Genomic DNA, 25,493 nt, shown 5'->3' with positions numbered 1-25,493 from the left:
CTTCTTTTCCTCTCTCTGCCAAAAGCAGCATTGTTTTGGGATCAGGTGGAAAAAGGGACATTTTAGAGAATGTTTAAACTGCGTTCAGAGGACAACCCAACACCTTCATCCCAAATGCTGACCAGACCTTAGATGTTTCCAGAACCTGGCAATCATGCAAGAAAACGGCTCAAGGAGGTGTTGGAGAGGATTCTAGGGGAATTGAGGGCTTGCCAGATAGTTTTCACAGGTCCGTGTCTGTTGCCTAAGACAGGGAGGTATCTTCTAAAGGCTCATTTCGGTCCGTTTAGATTTCAAAAATCCCATGAAATGGTGTGTAAGCCACAACAACAAAGAAACATAAGCATTTTAAAAGCCAGAAATGTACACCCAGGTTCACAGCAGCATTATTCACGATAACCAAAAGGGGGAAACAACCCAAGTGTCCGTCGATAGAAGAATGGATAAACAAAATGTGGTCCATCCATACAATGGCATATTATTCAGCCCTAAAAAGGAAGGAAATTCTGACACCTGCTACGACATGGATGAACCTTGAGAACATTATATTCAGTGAAATAAGCCAGACACAAAGGGACAAATACTACATGATTCCACTTATACGAGGTCCCTAGAGAAGTCAAATCCATAGAGACGGGAAGTAGATGGTGGGGGCCAGGGGCTGGGGGAGGAGATGGGGAGTCAGTGTTTCATGGGGACAGAGTTTCAGTTTGGGAAGATGAGAAAGTTCTGGAGATGATGGTGGGGGTGGTTGCACGACAGTATGAATGTACTTAATACCACTGAGCTGTGTATTTCCAATGGTTAAGATGGTAAACTTTATGTTACGTGTATTTTACCACAATTAAAAAACTGAAAGGGAAAAAAGCCTGAGCTGAGTTATTCTTGATAGACAAGAGTGTAGGTTCAAAAAACAATCATTTCTTGACATCTGTGACCAGGACAGGACAACGCTTCCCCTAGGGGACACCACCACTGATTACAAACCAGGAGCAAACATCGATGCCAGATGCCAGGAACAGGTATCTGGCAGGTCTCCGCCACAGCCGTACGTGCAGAACCACACCTTCTTCAGTGATGAAACCCCCAGTGCTGGCAAAACAAGTCCTGCTCTCAAAAGCACAAGATAAAAAATTTTAAAAATAAAAAAACCTGCTCAAAACATCAGGGACATTTTTGCAGATAATACCATCCTGGATATTTTGACTAAAATGAGTACAGAAATAAATCCACAGAGGAATGTCTTAAATTATATCTCAAGATATGTAAGCCTGGAGCATTTCAAACAAGAACCTGAATTTGGAAAACGGAGCATTGAGATAAAAGACTATTCACTGTTTTCCCTGGTACCCCAGCTAGAAGTAGCTCACCCGTCTTTAAACAGAGGGGGGCACCCACACACACAACACACCACACACACACACACACACACACACACACACACACACACACAATTTTTGTGTCTCAGATGCGGTGCAAACCCCAGCCATCTTTTCTTAGCTGTGTGGCCTCAGGCAAGTTAAGTAACCTCTCTGGTCTCTAAAACAAAGATAACGGGGCTCCCCTTGCAGCTGTGTGTCCTTGTAACATGGTAGGTCCTACACAGCCTCTCCTCCCCTCACCATCAGAGAACACCACCCCCTCACCTCCAAATTCATCTGAATGGTCTCTCCCACCCAACTTATTCACCCTCACCCCGACCCCCACCCCCACCTCGAAGTCTCCCTGTTCTACAAAATTCCAAACCCACGGGTGGTCCTCTACTTCAGCCAAGACTCTGCCCCAGCTTTAATCCTTCTTCTTGGTCATAGCTTGGCTTCTCTGCGTCCCTGACCTACCGACGTTCTCAAGAATTTTCCACAATATAATAATCATCGTTCCCTCCTATATCTACAAACCACCAGATTCTCTTTTCCTTCACCAACTGCCCTCTCAAAAGGGAGGTCTCCACTCTCTCACCTCCTGTTTCCTCCCTTCCAGCATTCACAGAATGGAAGGACTCCCTGGGGCTCGAAGGAGTCCTCCCTGCTGAGTCTATAGAGTCTACTCAGGACTCACCCTGTGTGGCTTCCCCATAGCTTTGGGCTCAGGTGAGAAGACCCTCCTTTCTCCCTTCCCTTATCTTTCGTGATACAACCCTTAAGCCCTCCCTCCCCCCCACCCGCTCACTTTCTCCATCTCACATTTGCTAAGTCTTCCCAGGGGATTTCACAACGTGTGAAAAAAGTCAATAAAACAATAAACAAGTAACGAGTGTGTGTGTGGAACTAGACTTCCTGGATATCAAAACATTATAAAACTATACGTATTAGAAAAGTAACAGCCCCGGTGCAAGAAAGGGCAGACATATTTATGGATACCCAGAAATGACCCCAAATTGATGACGAACAGGTAAATTTCTGCAATACCTGGGGTTGAGACGCCAACTAGTTATTTGGGGGGAAATGGATACCCTTTCGAATCACAAACAGGTCCCAAATGCCCAGGACAAAAATTTTTTTAATGATAATAATTAAAGTTATAGAAAATTTGGAGGAAAGATACGTTCATTTTATGAATAGAAAGGGACTTTCTAAGCATAAAATAATGAGAGGCATGCACAAACCCAGCTCTGAACTCCATAAACATTTTAAGCTTCTCTGGCAACGGACAGCCAGAGTATATTCGTCAAAAACACCTGAACAGAAACACCTGAAAACATAACTGGCAAAGAGTTAACAGTCTTCGCTATGAAAACAACATGCAGATTAATACTTCAAAAACCACTAAGGTACTAAAAGATAAATGGACAAAGGATATGAACAGGAAGAGAAAACCCAAATGATAAATAAACATGTTTTAAAAGGTTCAACCCTGATAGCAATCAAAGAAATGCAAATAGAAACAATGACAACACACCAGCTCCTCCTTCCAGTAAATTATGAAAGATTTTTCAAACAACACTCAGAGCTAGCCAAGGTGTTCCCTCTCAGCCACTGCTAGGAGGAGTGCCCGTTGGTACGTTTCCGGAAAGCCATTTGGCAATCGGTATCAAGAAACTTTGACCCAGAAATTTCACTTCTGGAAGAGCAAAACCCGAAGGAAAAAAAAAAAATGTTCGATAAAGCTTCGACACCAAAACGTTCATCCCTCTTTGTGGAAACTAGAAATAATCTAAATGCCCAACGACAGAGAACGTTAACTAAATTCAGACACAACAGAGCCACTAGCAGGAAGTATCCCCCCAAAACTGTGAAATAAGGATGTTTTGCTTTTATCCTTTACACAGTTCTTTTTCCAAATGTCTACCCCAAGCAGTCATACTTCTGGAATCAGGTAAGAAATACATTTGCTTTTGTTTTGTGTTGTTTTTGACAGTAAAGCCCATTCTCATCTGGTCTCTCAAGCAAGAGGAACATTCAACCATCTAGCTCAGGAGTTGGCAAAATCCGGCCCGACACTTGGTTTTGTAAATAAAGTTTTATTGAAACACCGCCACGCCCACTTGTTTATTGTGCCTCCTTGCAGGGTGGCTGCTTTCCCGCTCCAATGGCAGGGCTGAGTAGTTGCAACAGAGACCATACAGACCTCAAAGTTTAAAGTATTTAACATCTGAGTCTTTGCAAAAACGGTTTGCCACCACCTGAGCTAGTGAATGTCTCCAGCTTCTTTCTAATGAACAAGCCACGAGAAATGGCTTAGAACCCCCCAAAACCTCAACGTACCTTTCTGGCAGTGGCTGTGCGTCCAACACCGCTCCACAAATTGCCCGTTGATGACGGTGGCAGGGCAGTTGGTCTTGCCCTTCGCAGCGCCTGGACAAATGTCCCCACACTCCTCATTGTCGTCTTTGTTCAGCACGATGTAATTATCCTCCACGGAATCCAGGATGCGAGACCAGTCGATAGTGGCCAGGTAGCAGAGTTCATTGTTCTTCTCGATGCGAACGGAGCCCCGGGTGATGTTCATCAAGTTGTAGAGGCCAAGCTCCTTCAGGTGAACCATCTCGAAGATGACCAGCGCGTAGTTAAAGAAGAGGCGGGAGCCCCGGATGACCGTGAGGTTGGGGAACAGGTCCTTCAGGCTCTCCAGCCCGTAGACCCGGAAGAGCAGCAAGTAATCAGTGATCATGATGAGCTTGGGGAAACTGAGGTCTCGGAAGTCCTCAGGTCTCGTTTTGAACATCAATAGGATCTGCAAATGTCCTTCGATGACCGAGCAGTTGGCCAGCTCGTGCAGCCGGGTGAGGTTATTCCGGATATCCATGCCGGGGCACACTAGAAGCGCAAACAAGCAGAGAGCAAGACAGGTGAACAAACACCCCACGGATGGTTTATAAGAATTAGTGGCAGGGCCAGCCACATGGGCATGTGACCTGGGTCCCACACCCGCTCAGAAGGGCCCTGCCCTTGGCTTCATGCTCTTCCGTCTTGAAATCCTTAATTATTTCTGAGTGAGGGGTCCCAAGGTTTCATTCTGAACTGCACCCTGTAAATTCTACAGCCAGCCCAGTTCAGTGGCTTTCTCTGTAAGGTGTCTGTGCCTAAGTAATTACTCCTGAAAGGCAAATCATCATCATCATCATTCCTTTGGCAGGACCCATTAGAAGCCTTAAAAGCATCGCATCGAATATGATGCAGTGAAGACATTGGGATTACAGGGGATTGAGTAATGCAGCAGGTGTGGAAGAGGAAAGGGGAGCCGTCCCCAGTGAGTTGGTGTGGAAGATCTTCAGGAAATGGATTTATGGGGATAAAGGTGCCCACATCAGAAATGGGGCAAGGAGGGCTTCCCTGGTGGCGCAGTGGTTGAGAGTCCGCCTGCCGATGCAGGGGACACGGGTTCGTGCCCCAGTGCGGGAAGATCCCACATGCCGCGGAGCGGCTGGGCGCGTGAGCCATGGCCGCTGAGCCTGCGCGTCCGGAGCCTGTGCTCCACAGCGGGAGAGGCCACAACAGTGAGAGACCCGCGTACCGCAAAAAAAAAAAAAAAAAAACAGAAATGGGGCAAGGAGAGCTGACTTTGTTTTGTCAATTCTCCCACTTTCCTAACACTCCTTCCCAACCCGCCCTCCTGGCAGGCAGCCAAGGTCTAATTACCTTTTACCTGGGTGTGGCAAGGGCTTCCCAGAGACTCTGATCTCCCCTGCACAAACACCCTGCACACCCATTCTCCTGCAGGTGGTCCCTCTCTTGCTCGGACACCCTCTATGTCTCCCCATGACCCTGCACTTTCCTCTCGCGGCCCTCAAGGTTCTGCCTCACCACCCCCTGCACCATGTGAAACAGGCCTGCCCACTACTCTCCAATTCCAAGGGGGCCTTCTCAAGCCTTCCCTATAACATGACCTATGAAGAGGAATAAGTGAAATAATGCAGGCACCCAAGCAGTGGCTGGCACACAGTACGTGCTCAATTAATGTCAGCTATTTTGTTGCTGTTCATTTCTCCCAAACATATCACGGTATCACCTCTAGGCTCCGTGCCTTCATTCCCCTAGACCAGGGTGGGAAAATATTTTCTATAAGGGCTCAGATAGTGAATATGTTCAGCTTTGCAGTCAGTCTCTGTTTAGACTACTCCACTCCGCCATTATAGCTCAAAAGCAGCCAGAGACAGTGAGTGGATATGGCTGTATTCCAATAAAACTTTATTATAAAAGCAGGCTGTGGGTTGGTGTTTCCCCCTGGGGTGGTAGTTTGGTGACCCTTGCCTCAGTCCAAAAAAGTCCAACAGAACTTCTGCAATGATAGAGATGTTCTATATATGCACTGGCCATTATGGAAGCCACCAGCCATTTGTGGCTGTCTAGCCCTTGAAATGCGACTGATATAAGACTGAGGAACTGAATATTTGATTTTACTTTAGATAGTGTAAACAGAAATAGACACATGTAGCTAGTGGTTACTGGACTAAACACGGTAGCCCTAGCCCCTCTGACTGTCAAAGTCCTTTATACCTTAGCTCCCTATTTTGAAATCCAGCTCATCATCCTTCAAGATCCAGTTCAAATGTCACCTCCTCCAGGAAGCCTTCTCTGATTTCCTTTCCTCCATATACTTATTTGGATCTTTCCCTCCTCCTGTGTTCCTTATATTGGAGTTAACATTCAGTAGAATTGAATTCTTTAGACAGCCTCTCCTTGCCAAAACGCAAACACACACACATACACTCACTCAGAAATTGGGAGGCAGCTTCAAGGGGACCAGGATGGCAGTTCCAGCCCCACACACTCATGCCACCCAAGGCTGAGGCTCCCAGCTTCAGTCACATCAACGGCATCTACATACAGAGGTCTGGACAGGTACCACGCCACTGACACCTCCCAACAAGCTTCATCCGCACCCCACAGAAGGGAAAACTGGATCTCTAGGAGGCAAAACCAATCAGTCAAGGACAGATGACCCACCAGTAACATTCAGGGTTGCCAGATTTAGCAAATAAAAATGCAGGACGCCCAGTTAACTATGAATTTCAGATGAGCAGCAAGTACCTTTTAGGATAAGTATATCCCATGCAATGTTTGAGACATACTTATCCTTAAAAATTACTCATCGTTTATGTTAAATTCAAATTTAACTTGGTGTCCTGTATTATATCTGGCAGTATACAGCTTAGATTCAGCCACAGGTCCGGGCTTCTCAAGCCTGAGCCTCACACTCTGTTTTACACACACACGCACACAAAATTGTGAAATCGATACAGGTACAAAGAACACCAGCCCACCATCCTCCCCAAGTTGTGTCAGAACCAAAATCAGATACGAATATGCATTCAAAGATTAACCGGCTGTTGGACATCCAGGAGATGTAAATCCAAACCACAATGATACCACTTCACTCCTACCAGGATGGCTAAAATTAAAAAGACAGACAATAACAAGTGTTGACGAGGATGTGGAGACATCAGAACCCTCCTACATTACTGGTGGGAATGGAAAATGGTACAGCTGCTGTTGTGGAAAATAGACTAGCAGTCCCTCAAAAGGTTAAGCAAAGAGTTACCATATAACCCAGCAACTTCACTCCCAGGTAGATACCCAAGAGGAATGAAAACATAGGTCCACACAGAAATGTGTGTACAAATGCCCAGAGCATCATTATTCATGATAGCCAAAAAGTGGAAACAAGCCAAATGTCCATGAACTGACAAATGAATAAGCAAAATGTGGCATGTCCATACAAAGGAAGATAATTCAGCAATAACAGGGGAGAAGCGCTGACACCTGCTACAACAGGGATGAACCTTGAAAACATCAGGCTCAGTGAAGGAAGCCCGTCACAAAAGACCACATGTGGCATGATTCCATTTACATGAAATGTCCAGAATAGGCAAATCCCTAGAAAGTAGATTAGTGGTTTCAAGGGGCTTTGAGAGGGGAAAATGAGGAGTGACAGCTCAGGAGTATGTGATTTCTCTGGGGGGTGATGAAAATGTTCTAAAATTGATTGTAGTGATGGTGGCCCAACTCTGTGAATGTACTAAGCACCACTACATTTAAACTTTAAATGGGTGAATTGTATGGTATTGAATTCGATCTCAATAAAGTTGTTATTAAAAAATTAAACAACTATAACTGTAGTGGACAACAAAGAACGGCTTTTTTCTTTTAAATCTCCAATGACTCTAACTCAACTCATTAAAGCTGTACGTGTCCCTATTAGTCTAAGACAATAGAGCAATTCACTGCGTGAACAGAAAATACCCAGAGGATGTTAGAGATGGTGCCAGCAGTAGATGTCAGACCTCGTACTGGCTTTTAATACCTCTGGGTGGGAACTGAAAGATGCTTCAGGTCCTCAGTAAGTGACACCTGGTTAATCAGCACTCTACACACAGGAAGGGAAGGACCATGAGGACCGGGGGAGGATGGGGGGTCCTGGTGACAGCTAATAACAATTCCCACGTAAAGCACTTGGCCATGTTCTGGCAGGTACGTTCTCCTGATGAATTCTCAGAATAATCCCAGAGGAGGCGGATAAACGAAATGTGGTCCATGCCCATTTTTGTGATGAGCGAATCAGACTCACACAGGCTGAGTTTTAAGGGGTAATGCTAGGATTTCAACCCAGCAATGAAATGCAAAGTTTATGCCTGAACTATGTTACAGTTTCTCCGTCTTTGTTCTTTAAAAACATACCAAATTAAGAAGCAGGTGAATCTGACTTAAATAAGGAAACAATGAAATAATGTTCATGCAGTGACAACCTGGAGGAAGCTTGTTAAAGACAGTTTCTTTCGTTCACTCCTTCAGCAACTATCTGCTGAGGACCTGTTTCTGCTGTTCCAAGGACTGGAAGTGCTTCAAGGAATAGGACGAGAGGGATAGGACAACAGGATAGGGAGATACGTGTATACATATAGCTGATTCACTTTGTTATACGGCAGAAACTAACACAACATTGTAAAGCAATTATACTCCAATAAAGATGTTAAAAAAAATAAATAAAAGGAATAAGACAGAGTCTGCCCTGGATCTCACAGACTACTAGTTGCTATTAACTACCCAAATCAACTGAAAGTATAACTGAGGAGGAGATCTCAGTTATTCAAGGACAGCTTCAGGGGCTAGAAGAGATAATGAAAATGAGCTATTTGACTAAGTCCAGGACAATCAAGGAGGGCTTCCCGGAGGAGGTAACACCAGAACTAAAACCTACACAAACAGTGCAATAAGTTCTGCCTACTTCACTGGAAGGTCAAGAGCTGTAGCCTGTCGCTGTAGGTCACAAGGGTGTGTAGGGCCTAGAGCAGCCTTATCCAATAGAAACATGATGCGAGCCACACAGAATTTAAAATTTTCTCTATAAAGGTAAAAAAGAAACAGTGAAATTAAATATTCTTAATTTAACCCAATGTATCCCCAAACTTCACTTCAGCATGTAAGCAATACAAAAAAAAAAAATCTATGGGATTTTCTTCACACTATGCCTCCCCAACGCCACAGGTTTTATACACTTGCACCGGGTCTCAATTCAGGTGCTACATTTTTATCAGAAATACTCAATCTGTATATACAGATTTCAAAAAATGAATCACTGAAAAGGTAGGTTCTTGGCATCCCCAAGTTGTTGCAAGCAAAAGAGTTGTTCAATAACAGAATCAAGCATTGATTTTTCTTGACATTTCAATCAACTAATGTTAAATAAGACTTTACATTCACATTTTTTACATTTAAATGAATTAAAGTTAAATAAAAGTAAAAATTTAGCTGCCCTGGCCATAATTTCAAGAGCACCATGTAGATAGTGGCCGCCATATTGGATGGCATAGCTACAGACCATTTCCATCAAAGCAGACCGTTCTGTGGGACAGTGCTGGTCTAGAAGCTGCCCCTCGGCCAGAAGAATCTAAAAATTTTCCAGAAGGAGAGAAGACTGACAGGAGAGCCATCTTGGAAAGTGTCCCCTCTCCCCTGGTTTTCTCTCTATCATGGAAACAGCAAAGAGGTACTAAGGATCTGGGAGAGAGGTATCTAGAAGATTCTGAAACTCCTTTACAATGCTAGAGTCATACTTTCTGCTTTCAAGCCTGAATGTACTCATTCCTTAGTCTCGACGTTCTTCAAATGCTCCCTGGTGACGTATCTGGGGCCACACGTTCCTCCCTGCATTACTTCCAGTCTTAACAGGGCTTCTTCCAAAATTCAGGCATGCCAGCCAACAAGCCTTGGGTTCAGGTGTCAGGCCACCACCCACACCCGTTTCAGGGCATGCCAGAAACCCAACAGATCTGGCTTCCCATTCCAGCACGGGCACCTGCCAGCTGTATAATCCTGAGCCATAAACTCAATTTCTGTGTGCCTCAGTTTCCTCACCTGTAAATGATGACGATCGCATGAAGAACAGATGAGAACTGGGGTCTGGCCACGTGTGTATATTAGTTCTCCACTCTAAGATACATGGAACCAATTCCCAGATTTATTCCCTTCATAAATTAGAACTTGGGCACACCGAGGTACCAGATACCCTTAAGATTCTCCACCTGCCTGAAAGACTGGCTCTTTAAAATTGACTTCAGCCAAGAGATCCCCTGGTGGTTCAGTGGTTAAGACTCTGCGCTCCCAATGCAGGGGGCACGGGTTCGATCCTTGGTCGGGGAACTAAGATCCCACATGCCATGGGTTACAGCCAAAACTAAAAAATAAAAATTGACTTCAGCCAGAGCGTGTGAGATGGATTCTGTTGCAAATTGCTGGAAACGGAAGGGCAGTAAATATCCCGAGGGTGCAGGCAACAGGCAAACTGTCGCCCAGATAGATTTTCTAGAAGAGGAAAGAAATTGAGGCTCAGAGAGGAACATGTCCTCCTCAAGGTCACAAAGCAAGGAGGAGACAGACCTGGGATTTAAACCCAGTATATGAGTCCACTGGGGCCACCCTAACAAAGGACCACAGACCAGGTGGCTTAAACAGGATAAATTTATTTTCTCCCAATTCTGGAGGCTAGAAGTCTAAGAACAAGGTGTCAGCAGGATTGATTCCTTCTAAGGCCTCTCTCCTTGGCTTGTAGATGGCTGTCTTCTCCTTGTGTCCTCACACGGTCGTCCCTCTGTGTGTGTCTGTGTCCTAATCTCCTCTTATAAGGACATCAGTCTTATTAGAGGCCACCCTAATTATCTCATTTTTACCTTGATTACCTCTTTAAAGACCCTATCTCCAAAGATGGTCACATTCTGAGGTGTTAGGGTTAGGACTTCAACACATTAATTTGGGGGGGGGGGACACAATTCAGTCCATCACATAGGTCCCCAGGGCACCAGCACCTGTGCCTTTAGCCATCACACAGGGTTCCTCAAAGTGTGTTCTGTGGACCGACAGCATCAGAATCACCTGGGGCGGCAGGTGTATGTTAAAATGCAGATCCCTAGGCCCAGCTCTAGACCAAATGAATCAATATCTCTGGGAGCCAGGCCCAAGAATCTGCATTTTAAACAAGGCCCCCAAGGATATGATAGGGCCTCAAGTAGGACAGACGTACTGTCTACCCAACCTGGGCCACCTCTCCAGCAGGGGCTCTTTCCAGCTCCCATTCTTCTGCCCCACCCATTCCTCTGAGCACTTTGCCCCAGGATCAATGCCATCAGATGCCTTCTTTGGGGCTGTTGACTGTTGCTAGAGGGAACGGCATAAGCACGGTGGACTGGCCCCCACGAATTTCAAAGAAAGCTAGACCCACACCCATCTAGTCTACCTGAGTTCCTAGATGCTGTGTTTCAGAGCCACTTCTGACCTCAGTTCTTGTCTTGGTCAGCTTGGGCTCCAATAACCAGAGGCCATAGACGGGTGGGGTTAAACAGCAGACATTTATTTCTCACAGCTCTGAGGCTGGAAGTCCAAGATCAAGGTAGCTAGCATGGTCAATTTCTGGTGAGAGCTCTCTTCCTGGCTTGCAGACGGCCGACTTCTCACTGTGTCCTCACGTGCTCTTTCCTTGGTGAATGCGTGCAGAAAGGGAGAGATCTTTCTCTGTCTCCTTCTTCTTTTAACGTCACCAGTCCTATCAGTTTAGGGCCGTCCTCTTATGGCCTCGTTTAACCTTAATTACCTTCTAAAAGCTCTCTCTCCAAATACGGTCACGTTGGGGGTTAAGGTTGCAACCCATGAATGGGGAGGAGGGAGGTGGCCATTCAGACCATAGCAGTTCTTTTTCAGCCAAACCTTTTGCTCCTAACTTCAAGCCATCCTATCCTCTCCAGGACCTGCCCCCTCTGGGCTAGACTTTGCTTCCTGCTTTGGACAAACATGTATCAATTCCTCCTCCAACCCATACTTAGGAGTATGGTTTCATTTCCCATGCAGTCAGTGTTTCGCTAGAACGCACCTCCAATGTGCAATGTCTATGGGGACCCAGACAGATATACCCAGTCTGTACTGAAAGGGAAGGAGAATGGGGTGGGTGATGAAGCCAGAGAGGGGAGGAAGGAGGCCTCTGACCCGGTTCCATAAGGAGCAAGCAGGCATCCATGGGTGAAAAGGGGGAAGAAGGGTGCTTGGGCCACAGGAAGCAAATGCAAGCACATGGAAGAAGAGGGAGCCCCAAGGAACTGCAGTCATGAGCCTGGCGAAGTGAGATGGCGCACCACACAGCTGAGGCCAGGCTCCACTGCCAAGGGTATGGACCGAGCTGGCAGCTATAGAAGGACCAAAGCAGGAAGTAGAAAACTCTCTCTGGCAGCAGGGAAGAGAAGGTACTGGACGAGGCACTCTGGGACCACATCTACGGCATGGCCTGGGGGGCCTATTCTGGGGGTGGGTACAAGGGATTAGCATCAATGGGACTTGGTCCCCAGGGAGGTGGAAGAGAGGGGGAAGAAGTGAGGGCCCTCTCTTAGTGAACCTGGAGAGGACCGGATAGGACCAGTTTAGGGTGGCAAGGACAACAGGCTCAGGTTGGGGCATGTTGAGTCCGTAGGGGCTTTGAGATGCTCCCAGATGTGGGTCCAGTGGGCACTGGGAAGATGTGGATCTGGAGCTTGGGAAAAGGGGCGGATGCTGGCAGAAGGGATGAGAGTAGGTGATGAAACCAGGAGGAGAAAAGGATGGAAGGGGGGCGTGCCTCTGGCGAGCACAATATTTAAGGCCAGGGAACCAGAGAGGGGACCAAAGACGCATAGTCATACTGACACCAACGCCTTCTACAAGCCTGTCTGAAAGCTCTGGAACATCTAGGCTAATTCCTCCAGTCAGTTCCATAGTTCTGTAATCCCAAGGACATCACACATCCAACCACAAGATGATAAGGGGCTTCCATGACATTTCAGGAGTCCTACCTCCTCGTGTGTACAAATAAGGATGGATACTGCCCACAGAAGACACCAGAAAGAAAACCAAGAGAAGTCTTGCAAGAACAAAAAAGTAGCAGATGTCTTCGATACAATGTAACTGGATATAATTAGGAAGGAACACCTCAGTGAGAACTCACCCCTTTTCTGATCTTCTGTAAGGAAACAGGATACGTCTTTGAAAACAGATTAGCCACAAGAAATCAAGAAAGGCCATCAGAAAACAGGTGGAGCCCTGCCCTCTATCCCTTTGTGTCCAACCACTACCTTTTTCCGCACCGTTAACAAACACAGTTTTTGGAAAGTACCTATGTTTTCCACATTACCACAAAGACATAGGAGAGAAGCGAGAACCTCCTGGTAACAGGCTGCTCTTCCTGAACACAAAACAGAAGCTAACCTATAAACCTGACGGGACACCACACCCTTAAGGAACTGAAAGAAAAACTCAGATTTGACATCAAATTTTAATCCTCATCCGTCTGCCATGAACTCCAACTGGCACTGATATCCAGTCTGCACTGGGCAACACAGAACAGCAAACCTCGCTCTGCCAGAAACGAAATATGTTTTTAAACCCCTGAAAGCCACTGGGGCGCTCCCTGGCACCAGGGTCAGCAGAACACGGGAGAGCCCTCCTCAAGACACAGACCAGGGGTTCCGTGCCATCTCATGAACTTTCCGAGAGGTAACCAAGGATTTGTGCCCAGATGAAAATACGACAAAAAGGGCGGATGCGTTCAAAAAGAATTCTACACGGATGCTGACAAACGCAGTTTCACAAATTTTAAACCCCAGTGATAGGAAACCACCTACAGCAGATTCTCTTTGTTTATGGAACAAAGTGTTCTCAAGAACACTCATTTGCAACTCCATCAATACCATAACCTTGTTGTATGTGCGTTTCTGTTTAAAAACACCTTATTTAATATACATTGTTGATTCACTAAACACTATACAGTTCACGCCTGAGAAAAGCTTATCCAGCAGATGTATTTTCTCCGGAAGGTACATCACAGCCTTCTAGTACTTGGGACCCTAGACAGCACTTCAGAACTATGCATGCAGACCATGGTCAACCACAAAATCACCGACAAAAAGCACAAGAAAGTGTGAAAAACATGGCACTAAATACATCACAAAAAAGGACATTTTGGGGAACCTTCCTACACTGTTGGTGGGAATGTAAATTGGTGCAGCCACTATGGAGAACAGTGTGGAGGTTCCTTAAAAAACTAAAAATAGAGTTGCCATATGATCCAGCAATCCCACTCCTGGGCATATACCTGGAGAAAACTCTGATAAATGCACCCCAATGTTCATTGCAGCACTTTTTACAGTAGCCAAGACATGGAAACAACCTAAATGTACATAGACAGATGAATGGATAAAGAAGATGTGGTACGTGTACACAATGGAATATATTACTCGGCCATAAAAAAAAGAATGAAATAATGCCATTTGCAGAAACATGGATGGACCTAGAGATTATCATACTCAGTGAAGTAAGTCAAAGACAAATATCATGTGATATCGCTTATATGTGGAATCTTAAAAAATGATACGAATGAACTTATATACAAAACAGAAACTGACTCACAGACATCAAAAACAAAGTTATGATTACCAAAGGGAAAGGGGTGGGATAAATTAAGAGTTTGGGATTAACAGATACACACTACTATATATAAAATACATAAACAACAGGGACCTACTGTATAGCTCAGGGAACTATATTCAATATCTTGCAATAATTTATAATGGGAAAGAATCTGAAAAAGAATATATACACATACGTATGACTGAATTACTTTGCTGTACACCAAAAACTAACACAAAATTGTAAACCAGCTATACTTCAATTAAAAAAAATTTTTTAAAGGACATTTGTTTTCATCCTTGGGAATTTATGAATTCACAAGGGGAGAGATGCAACAGGAAGGCAAGATGTCACCTTGTTTGATCTGAGCTGGAACATGCATGTCAGATGATGCCAATTTTTTGCCACTTGGTGCATGTCCAGGAATAACCATTAAAGCGCTATTTATTTTGGAGTTACAAATAAATTTTAGTGAATAGGGGAATTCACAAATATGGAATCCAGGAATCATGAGAATCTTCTGAGTACTTAGGTTTTCAATTTTAAGAAGATTGATCCAATTATAAGATACTTTAAAAAATATTTTAAGTTAATTTTTACTGGGGTATAGTTGATTTACAGTATTGTGTTAATTTCTGCTCTACAGCAAAATGAATTGGTTATACATATACATATATCCGCTCTTTTTTAGATTCTGTTCCCATACAGGTCATTACAGAGTATTGAGTAGAGTTCCCTGCGCTATACAGGAAGTTATTCTTAGCTATCTATTTTATATATAGTAGTGTGTATATGTCAATCCCAATTTATCCCTCCCCTACTTCCCCCTTGGTAACCGTAAGTTTGTTTTCTGCATCTGGGACTCTATTTCTGTTTTGTAAATAGGTTCATTTGTACCATTTTTTTAGAGGTATCACCTCACACCACTTAGAACGGCCATCATCAAAAAATCTACAAACAATAAATGCTGGAGACGGTGTGGAGAAAAAGGAATCCTCCTACACTGTTGGTGGGAACGTAAATTGGTGCAGCCACTATGGAGAACAGTATGGAGGTTCCTCAGAAAACTAAAAATAGAGTTACCATATGATCCAGCAATGCCACTCCTGGGCACATATCCAGAGAAAACCATAATTTGAAAAGATACATGTACCCCAATGTTCATTGCAACACTATTTACAATAGCCAGGACATGGAAGCAACCTAAATGTCCATCGACAGAGGAATGAATAAAGAAGATGTTGTACATATATACAATGGAATATTATTCAGCCATGAAAAAGAACAAAATAATGCCATTTGCAGCGACATGGAGCGATCTACAGATTGTCATACTTAGTGAAGTAAGTCAGAAAGAGAAAGACAAACATAATATACTTTTTAAAGTCTAGAGAAAACTATAGGGATGGAGAAGGATCAGTGTTGCCAGGGGTTTGAGGTAGGGATGGCATAACGATAAAGGGATGGCTGGAAGGAGTCTGGGTGGTGATGGATGGGACACTTCTGTATCCCGACTGTGGGGACAGCCACACAACTCTATGCGGGGGCTAAAATGCAAAAACTGTGCACCAAAAAAAAAAGTCAGTTTTACTGTATGACCATTTTAAAAATAAAAATGTTTAAAGATACGCACCGGGCTTCCCTGGTGGGCGCAGTGGTTAAGAATCCGCCTGCCAATACAGGGGACACGGGTTCGAGCCCTGGTCTGGGAAGATCCCACATCCCGTGGAGCAACTAAGCCTGTGCGCCACAACTACTGAGCCTGCGCTCTAGAGCCTGAGAGCCACAACTACTGAGCCCACGTGCCACAACTACTGAAGCTCGCGTGCCTGGAGCCCGTGTTCCACAACAAAAGAAGCCACCGCAATGAGAGGCCCGCACACTGCGACAAAGAGTAGCCCCCGCTGGCCGCAACTAGAGAAAGCCCACGCACAGCAACAAAGACCCAATACAGCCAAAAATAAATAAAATAAAAATAAACAAATTTATTTTTTTTAAAAGTCACACAAGAAAAAATAAACTTTAAAAAAATAGGAAAACAAATTCATTGGCCAGTACTTATGTTAAAAAAAATTTTTTTTAATAAATAAATAAAGATATACACCCAACTGATAGCATGGTCATTTCCCAGGACAGAAATGCAATGGTTTTATGGACAAAGGGGGACTCTGGTTTTTTCCTCTGTATACTTTCATAATTTTTTTGGCAATGAGAATGCACTACCTGTTATTATTTTAATTTGAAAATCATAAATACGGCTTTTTTAAGATTTTTTTCGACGTGGACCATTTTTAAAGCCTTTACTGAACTTTTTACAATATTGCTTCTGTTTTATGTTTTGCTTTTTTGGCCGGGAGGCATGTGGGACCTTAGCTCCCCTACCAGGGATCGAACCCGCATGCCCTGCATTGGAAGGGGAAGTCTTAACCACTAGACCACCAGGGAAGTCCCATAAATATGGTTTTTAAGTTGCAAAACATAACCCAAGCCACCCCGATGTGTTCTTAATAGAAATTAACATAAGGGCGGGTCTCAAGAGAACATCTCATAGCAGATACCACTTTCTTTTGGTACTAGAGACAGGGCCAGGAGCACGGAATCCTCGTTCAATGCCAAGAAGACTGTTTAAACAAATAAATCCAAAGATCGTACACACACAAACACACACACACAAGGAGGGAACATCGCTGTTATTTTCTCACCATCGGAACCCCTACATTCAGCACAGCACATGGTATAAATTTCTTTAATACAGCTTGCTCCGTAAAGGGGAAAACACAGCATCCCCGGGCGCTTCATTTAACTTGATTCATTCAAAGTTGTATCAGGGACCACACAAGCTATGAGGTATGTCATCATGATCCTCAAGGAGTTTGTTCTAAATCAGGAGTTGGCAAACTTTGGAAAGGGCCCAAGTGTAAATATTGTCGGGAGCCACGCGCTCACAGCTATTCAGCTCTGCCTGTGGAGCACAAAAGCGGCCACAGAGGGTGCATGAGCGAATGGGCATGGCTGCGCGCCAGTAAAACTTTATTTACAACAAAACTGGCGTGGGTGGGCAGGATTTGGCCCCTGTTCTAGATAAAGGCTTTGACCATATATAAATTAAAAGCTGAGTGAGACAGAGAGAGTCAAGGGTAGAGAATGGCCCTCTAGGAAGAAGGGTCTAATAGCCTAGGAAAGGAGCAGAGGAAAGGAAGAAAGAGGATGGGAGAAGTCAGACACAGGTGAAAACTCACCAGGAGACGGTGCCTTCCAGGGGGAGGCAAAACCCAGAGAAGTCAGCTGGGGTGAGGCTACAATTGGGAGGTGAGGGATGACCTTCTCTAGCGCCATGCGCAAAGAGATGGAGACACAAGCCAGATGCCGTGGGCAGAGCAGTGGGTGAAAGGTGAGAGAGCGAGGGCGGTGGGGACCCATTGGAGGGGAGGCTTGGCAGGGGAAGGCGAGAGGTAAGTGGTGAGTAATTGGGCCCAGGGGAGTATTGAGCGTTTATAGGCTGAAAAGAGAAAGGCTCCTGGGTAGATGGAGATCCCTGAACAAACAGAGGGGAGAGAGCAGGGGACCCAGGTGGGTAAGTGTCCTAGAGAAGGAAAAAGTTATCTCCCCAAATGCAGTGATTCTTAGGACAGTTGGCAATGTCTGGAGACACTTTTGGTGGTCATGACTTGGAGAGGGGAATTGCTACTGGCATCTAGAGATGAGGGATGGCGCTCAACATCTTAAAATACACAGGACAGCCCCCTGCAACCAAGAGCTATCCAACCCCATATGTCGAGAGCAGAGAATTCAAGAGGTTCTGCTCTAATCACAAAAGAAAGGAAGTCAACGATGGAGTGGAGTGAGGTGGGGACCCCAGGGGGCTCACCCCAATGACCTCTATGAGTAAGTGGGGCAAGGGCGAGGGGTGGGTCACCAGGAGGGAAGCAAAGCCTGGGAAGAACCCCAGGGAGGTGACCCGGTGAGCGGAAGTTCTGCTCTAAGGGTCCCGGAGCACACAAGAGAACACACAGGAGAAACATCCGGTGGGATCTGAAAGCAGCATCTCACACCTCAGCTATACAACTCACTGCCCACCCCTCCACCCCCGCCGAAACTCTGTGGGTTTTCACTGTAATTAATCCCACTTTGCCTTCATTCTCTGACTTTGCAATGCCCCGGGTCATCTCGGGCCGGAGCGGATCAACCCGAGGAGAAATGGAGGGGAAAGCCATTGCCCAGGTCAGCCAAGCCACAGAGACTCCATGGGGGGACGAAGTGGGACGGCACACACCATGTGACATCTCTGAGTCCTCAGTCCTTAAAAATCCCATTGATTTCCCTCTACCCCACCCTCACCCACCCCAGCCAAGATGCCATATTGGTTGCTGTTGGAGATAAGCCATCTGTAAAGTTTCACGCCCCTCCCTAAACCTCCAAAGGGCATCACATGTCATCTCTTCAGTAGTATTTTGTTAACCTTTACCACGGGGGTGGGGAGGTTCAGACTCCAAAGAAGAACCTTTTATTAAGAAACCTTTTATTCACAGACTGGGCTTCTAATCACGGCTCTGCCATCTCGCCAAAGTTCCTCACCTTCCAAAAGGACAGTAAGCCTTACCTCCCAGCACCGTGGTGAGGATTAACCGAGATTACCTATGCAAAGTGTATAGAACCGCGCCCGCTGAGTGTTTGCTTATATTCTCGTTAGTTAGGAGTTATTTGGAGAATAAAGCAGCTGTGACTTGGACTACTCCTGGGGAGGACAGGAAGGATAGGAGTTGAATCTAGAACAAATATTTATCAAATATCTACTAGGTGCCAGGGACTGCTCTAGGCTCTGGAAATGTAGCAGTGAACGAAAGAAACGTAAACCTCTGCCCCTGTGGAAACTGTACACAAGTAAGAAGCGGAAAAATCCATCCACGGACCCCTGAAAGCCCAGGCACAAATCCACCGTTAATTACCAAAGCTACCAGGAACAGAGAAGCAAGGAAACATACGGGGGTGAGCCCACGCACACATACGCAAAGCCTAACAACTGGTCTCGGACTTTTTTAACAAGACCCTAAACCACTTGCCACCCTCCTTCATGAAGCACCCACTGTATACCAGGGTGCTTGGAGACAGTGCCTAACTGGCAAAGGGGCTCAGCAAACCCGGTCTGTCAACTCCAGAGCCTGCGTGTGCTTTCTCACGCCCCTCGCGCACCGTCAGGGAGCTCAGGAACTTCAGTTTCTTCCCTCCTTGACCCCTTCCTCCTCATGACTGATCTCCTTTTATGGCGAAATCTGAAGAAGTAACCCAACAGATATTTTGAAAGCAGGGCCTGAGCCATCATGGTGGGAAACCCCAGCTACATTCTTTTAAACGATTCTTCCGTCCTTGACCTGCAGCCGGGAAGACCTGCTGCGAAGCCCAAGAAGGATGCTGGGATTTGCCCCTGGTGGCTGCCAGCACAGGGACACTCAGGAGGGAGGCTTTGGGGGCTGGAATGACCACAGGTTAGAGACCTCCCGGAGCTGACAGGTAAAAGGGCAGAGGAGGAAGGTTATTAGGGAGGACATGGGCCGTGGGCAGCAGTCCAGAGCCTTGGGCCCTGGCACCACTGGAGAGGTTCGTTTTTCCCTCTGGCACTGACTTTGGGGCAAGTGAGTTATGTGTCCTTCCTGAGCCTCAGTTTACTCCCTACGAAATGGACCAACAACGGTATCAGCGTCAAGAAGCCGCCGCAAAGGTCCAGAAAGAGGGACTTCCCTGGCGGTCCACTGGTTAAGACTACCCCTTCCAATGCAGTGGGTGAGGGTTCGATCCCTGGTCGGGGAGCTAATATCCCACATGCCTAGCGGCCAAAAAACCAAAACGTGAAACAGAAGCAACATTGTAACAAATTCAATACAGACTTCAAAATGGTGCACATCAAAAAAAATCTCAAAAAAAAAAAAAGGTCCAGAGAGATAAGACCGACCAGTCCGTGGCATTTGGTGACACTAACTACAATAATCATTAAAGCCGACACTACCTCTGCTACTACGACTGCGCTGTTGCCAAGGCGCTAGAGTTTGCCTCCCGATATCTGGAAACAGAACCCAAGAGTGTAAACATGGACCTGAAGTCGGGGTAGCCATGGGTCTAGATACGAGGAAGAGGCGGGTGGATTCTACAGTTCCCCGCCCCGGGCAGCGTCACCTACCAGCAGGGACCCTCGAGGGACCCCCTCCCCAGTCCGTCACCCTCGACTCTGGCTCCAAACCGTCTGTGCCCCAGGAACTTGGCTGTCCGAGAGTGTCCAATAACCCCACTTCTCGGAGGCGACTCAGGACGCGTGTCCCGTCTCCGGAGCCAGTTGGGCTCGGGGAGGTCCAGGCACGGCACAGGTCCGAGGAGCGCTCGGGGGAGGCGCCCGTGGAGGGGCGAGCACTAGGGCAAGGTTCCTCCAGCCCGGGGCCTGCACGCGGAGCGTGGAGCCGCGAGCCCAGGCGGGCAAAGGCCAAGGTCAGCGGCTTCCCGCCCCCCGCGAGGCTGGAGCTACAGTCCCGGCCACCCGCCCTCCCACGGAGGAGGGCTCTCAGTCCACAGCAGGGGTTCCATTTTGGCAAAGGGTCCCCTCCCCACCGCGCTGGTCCCCGCCCACTCCCGGACCCCCAGACTCACCCTCTCCAGGGTACAGGTGGCCCGCGGCGCCCACCAGCAGCGCGGCAACGGCCACCAGCAGTGGCACGGCCGCCGCCCCCCGCCCGCCCCCGGCGCCCATGGCTACGGGAGCGCGGGGTCCGGATGGATCAGAGCGCGCGGCGCCGGCCCGAGGGGTGCATGCTCCAAAGCAGCCGCCCGAGAGGCGCTGGGGGCCGCGCGTCCTTCTCTTCCACGCGGGCGGCCCAGGGGCCGCAGCCTCCGCCCGGGAGGGTCCTTGAAACAGCCCCAGGAGGGGCGCGCGGCCTCCGCCGCTGCAAATCCGGCAACGCGGCCCGGTGGAGGCGGCCCCGACTCCGGGCCACCGCGGCCCGGGCCCCGTCCCGCGATCTCAGGGCCCCGAGCCCGGCGCTGCGCCCCTGCCTCCTGGCTCTCGGCCCCGAGCGCTCGGGGGCTCAGATCTTCGGACGCGCGGACAAACGGACGCGCGGACAGGCGGGCGGGCACCTGGGCAGGCGGGTGGCGAGCGGGCGGCGGGAGCGAGGGCTGCTCGGCCCGTAAACAACGCGGCCCGTCAGCTGGGCCCCGTGCGGGCCGCGGGAAAAGGCGGCGCGGATCCGGATTCGGAAGGGACTCGGCGCCCGGGAGAGGCCCGAGAGGGGTAGAGGGAGGACCGACAGGGGGGAGGCGCCGCCCCGCCCCACCCGCCAGCGTCCCTGTCCTGGGCCCCGCGCTGGAGGCCCCCGGCGCGCCCTAGCCGAGGGGGCGCCACAGATCCCTGCCCAGCCGGAGCGCCCCTTCCAGCCCCGTGACTCCCGTCTCAGAGCCTGGGGGCGCCCCAGATGCCCGACCCAGCGAGACGGATCCTGTGTTTAACGTTTTGCTATTTTGTTCATCATGGGACTTTGGAAAATTCATTTTGATTTTTTAAAAATATTGCATTAAAATATTGTTTATCTAGGTTACTCGGTTTTTTTGTTACTCCCTTAAATGTTGTGCTCGTCTCCCCCTCGTCCCAGTCCCGCCAGCAAGTCTGGTCCTCGCGGGCGCCCTGTCCTACCCCGAGTACTCCCCAGCCCAGCGCAGGCCCCTGGGGACAGCCACGTGCACGCGCGCCCCGTGCGCTCAATGTACTGGTGGCCTGGGCCCCTCCGCGCGGTCTGTGGTTCAAGTTGGAGAAATGACCCCTTGGAGAACGTGCAGAACCTCGCAAAAGTGCAAACCGGGCGGTGGAGATCTTGGATATGACACAAATGGACACACGCAGTTTTTCAACACTGCAGACCCAGAGTCCTCTCTCTGGATCAGCCTCACCTGTATGATGCATGTGAACAGTACCTGCGGGTCAGATTTGGGGAGTTGCAGGAGAAATAAAGTATGACAAAGCACCCAGCACAACTCTTGTCTGAGGGCGTTCGTTCTTTCTCTCGTCTATTAAACAAATATTAATTTGCCAGGAGGTGGGCCCACTGTCCTTTTAACTCAAACCTATTCCTGCCTTCCCGTCCCTCCAGTGTCTGGCTTCACCTCTCTGTCCCAATGAGCCTTCCCTGACCACACTTTGCAAACGCTCCCCAGCCCTTCCTCCCTTTGTTCCCCTCCCTGTTCTTGACAGCACGCCAGTATCCCTACCTGTGTCTTCGCCCCACCCCAGGAAGGCAGAAATCTTGTCTGTCTTGTTCACAATTTTATACCCGGTGCCTGACATATCCATTGCTTAATAAATATTTGTTGAATGGAAGAATCAACATGCAGTAAGTAATGGGGATTTGCAGGGAGCAAAATACACACCATCCATTTCCTTGTAGACCTCACAATCCAGTGGGGGAGAAGGGCGTTAATTATACATCAGATGTGTTACAAGGTGGGGTGGGGAGACACTGAAGGATCCTCCGAAGAAGTGATTTTTGAACTGAAATCTGAGGTTGAGGAGAAACCAGCCCAGGGAAGCAGCAGGGAAGTGTTCCAGGTAGAGGGAACAGCATGTGCAAAGGCCCAGAGGAGGACAGGTTGGTGTTCTCATAACTGAACCAGGCATTGTAGCTGGAGCACAGGAAGAAAAGAGGGGAGACTGAGCTAGACAGCGTAGAATCTTGATATGCCATGTGAAGGGCTGTCCCCACCACCACCTTTATCCTGAAAGCAACGGGGATGCATCAGAGGGTTTACACCGAAAGGTTAACACAATCAGATTTTCTTTCCAATAATATCTCACTGTGGACAATGGGGCAAGAATGGACCCACGGAGAACAGACAAGAGGCAACTGCAGTCCCAGAGTACCAAGAATTGTGGGTCTGATCAATGTTGTTCCCCTTCTTTGAGGGGCTTCCCTCTGATCCACAGGGGCCCCCAAAAGCCACCAACAATTCCAGGCCAGTGGCATTTGCTGAAATTCCGGGGGACGTGATGCTCTCTGGAAATCTTTCAGGACGCAAGACTTCCATGTTGGGGATAAAGTCAAGAGAATCATTGTAGTTGTGACTTGCTGGATGGAAATGAAGACACACCCACTTCCCGAAAAAAACTCATTGTTTCTTTTGTAAACCACCGTGCCCCTCCCCCAAAAAATACAATCATCTAAAAGTTGAAAGTCAACCTCTGCCTTTTATTAAAATCAATAGAATGGAAGTAGAAAATCACCATTTGCTAATCTCCAAAATAATTGGTTCTGGTAAGAGCCATCCACGAATGCTAAGTGATGGTTGGAAGTCTGAAAAGTAACAGGGTATTTCCACGGTCTGCAAGTGTCTCGCTGCAGGACGTTTGTCAATAATAAAAGAAAGGAAAAATAGAAGCTTCATGGAGGAGAGAGCTGGCTTAACTAAATGATCAAAGATGCTCTTGGATTTTCTTCTGTAATAAAAGATATTACTGGAGCAATTGGGGAAGACTGAAAAGGGTGTGTCAATCTGACAATGGTATTGTATCAATATTAATTTTGATCATTGTACTTAAGTGACGTAACAGAATGTCCCCGGCTTTAGGAAATACACACTGAATGAAGTACGCAGGGGTTAAGGAGTATAATATCTGCAACTTACTCTCAAATGGTTCAGAAAACAAAAATGAGACAGAGACGGAACAAAGCAGATGTGATAGAAAGTGTGATAAAATTGGTAAATCTGGCTAAAAGTGTGCATATAAGGATTGATCGTACTATTCGTGCAGCTTTTCTGGAAGTCTGACATCATGTCAAAATTAAAAGTTGTAAAAGTTTTGAAAAACCATTTGGGACTTTTTGTTTGGCTTTGCGTTTCTCTTAGATTGGCTTTGGTCTGACATTTAAGCACACCATACTTTGAAGGCATGATGTAATGAGAGAGATCTTTTCATCGTTCATGAATATAAACACCAAATACTCTACTTTTGTTGTCCATCAAGGAGGACTAAGGGAGGCCCACCACCACCCTACTGGGGTCTTCCTTTAGCCGGTCCCTCTGGGACAATCTCCCTCAATCTAGCAGTTTTCCGTTACATTAAAGCAGGAAACCAAATGTAAATCCTGACTCCTGTGTTGTCATGGAAACCTGCTTTAATACATTACATTTAGGAGTGGGGGGGGGGGAACTGCAAACTGATTTCATTTGTGAACAACAGGGCAAAAACACAGCAGTGAGAATTTACCAACAGAATCAGGCTGAAGATTGAAAGAACACAACACCTATACCAGGATTAAGTGGACCGTGGGCCAGGAGGGCAAAGACGGTTCAATGTTAGGAAGTCTAGTCATCAAGATCACAGTATTCGCATGTCCGAGGAGAGGAGGTACAAGAACATCTCCATGCTACTAAAAATGTATTTGATGAATTCCATAGCCATTCAAAAATGAAACCATAAGACTGCAATTTGGAAATTTTGTTTTATAATTGCAAAGTAAGGAAAATCTCTTTAAGCAAGATGCAAATCCCAAATCTAAAAATAGGGACTTCCCTGGTGGCACAGTGGTTAAAAATCCACCTGCCAATGCAGGGGACACGGCTTCGAGCCCTGGTCCGGGAAGATCCCATATGCCGCGGAGCAACTAAGCCTGTGCACCGCAACTACTGAGCTCGAGTGCCGCAACTACTGAGCTCGAGTGCTGCAACTACTGAAGCCCGCATACCTAAAGCCTGTGCTCTGCAACAAGAGAAGCCACTGCAATGAGAAGCCCGTGCACTGCAACAAAGAGTAGCCCCCGCTCCCCACAACTAGAGAAAGCCCACGCGCAGCAACGAAGACCCAACGCAGCCAAAAATAAAATTTAAATAAATAAAATAAAATAAAATCTAAACACAACAAATCTGGCTATGAAAAAATTAAGTTATTTGAATAGTAAAAAAAAAAATCCATGCATAAAGTTGAACGTCAGATTTTTAAAAGTGAGAAAAATATATGCAACTTAAGTGACAGATAAAGGGCATGCATTATAACATTTTACATAATATATAATACATAATACTAATTTTTTCAGTGAGAAAAAAAGCGCAAACTCTTATTTGCCAAAATAAAAATGGCAAAGGACATGAATAGGCAGCTCACAG

At 47.0% G+C, this 25,493-nt stretch overlaps 1 protein-coding gene across 5 annotated transcripts in view; it reads right to left on the bottom strand.

Moving 5' to 3' along the window:
- The window catches only part of INSR (insulin receptor), a 130,587-nt gene extending 109,048 nt beyond the window's left edge, over nt 1-21,539 (bottom strand). For 2 of the 5 annotated variants that reach the window (XM_033854512.2, XM_033854515.2), the window contains exons 1-2: nt 20,994-21,538; nt 3,705-4,256 (exon numbers count right to left, since the gene is read on the bottom strand). In XM_033854512.2, coding sequence (XP_033710403.1) covers nt 3,705-4,256; nt 20,994-21,093 — 652 coding nt within the window. In that variant the 5' untranslated portion in view covers nt 21,094-21,538. Of the gene's footprint in view, nt 1-3,704; nt 4,257-20,532; nt 20,665-20,993 lie in introns of those variants that run through there. The other 3 variants (XM_033854513.2, XM_033854514.2, XM_073803336.1) reach the window with 3 other exon arrangements.
- Nucleotides 21,540-25,493: the final 3,954 nt, after the last annotated feature.

The sequence above is a fragment of the Tursiops truncatus genome, chromosome 3 (genome assembly GCF_011762595.2).
Source record: "Tursiops truncatus isolate mTurTru1 chromosome 3, mTurTru1.mat.Y, whole genome shotgun sequence".
Taxonomy (NCBI): Eukaryota; Metazoa; Chordata; class Mammalia; order Artiodactyla; family Delphinidae; genus Tursiops; species Tursiops truncatus.
This window is presented reverse-complemented; position numbering and strand designations above follow the sequence as displayed.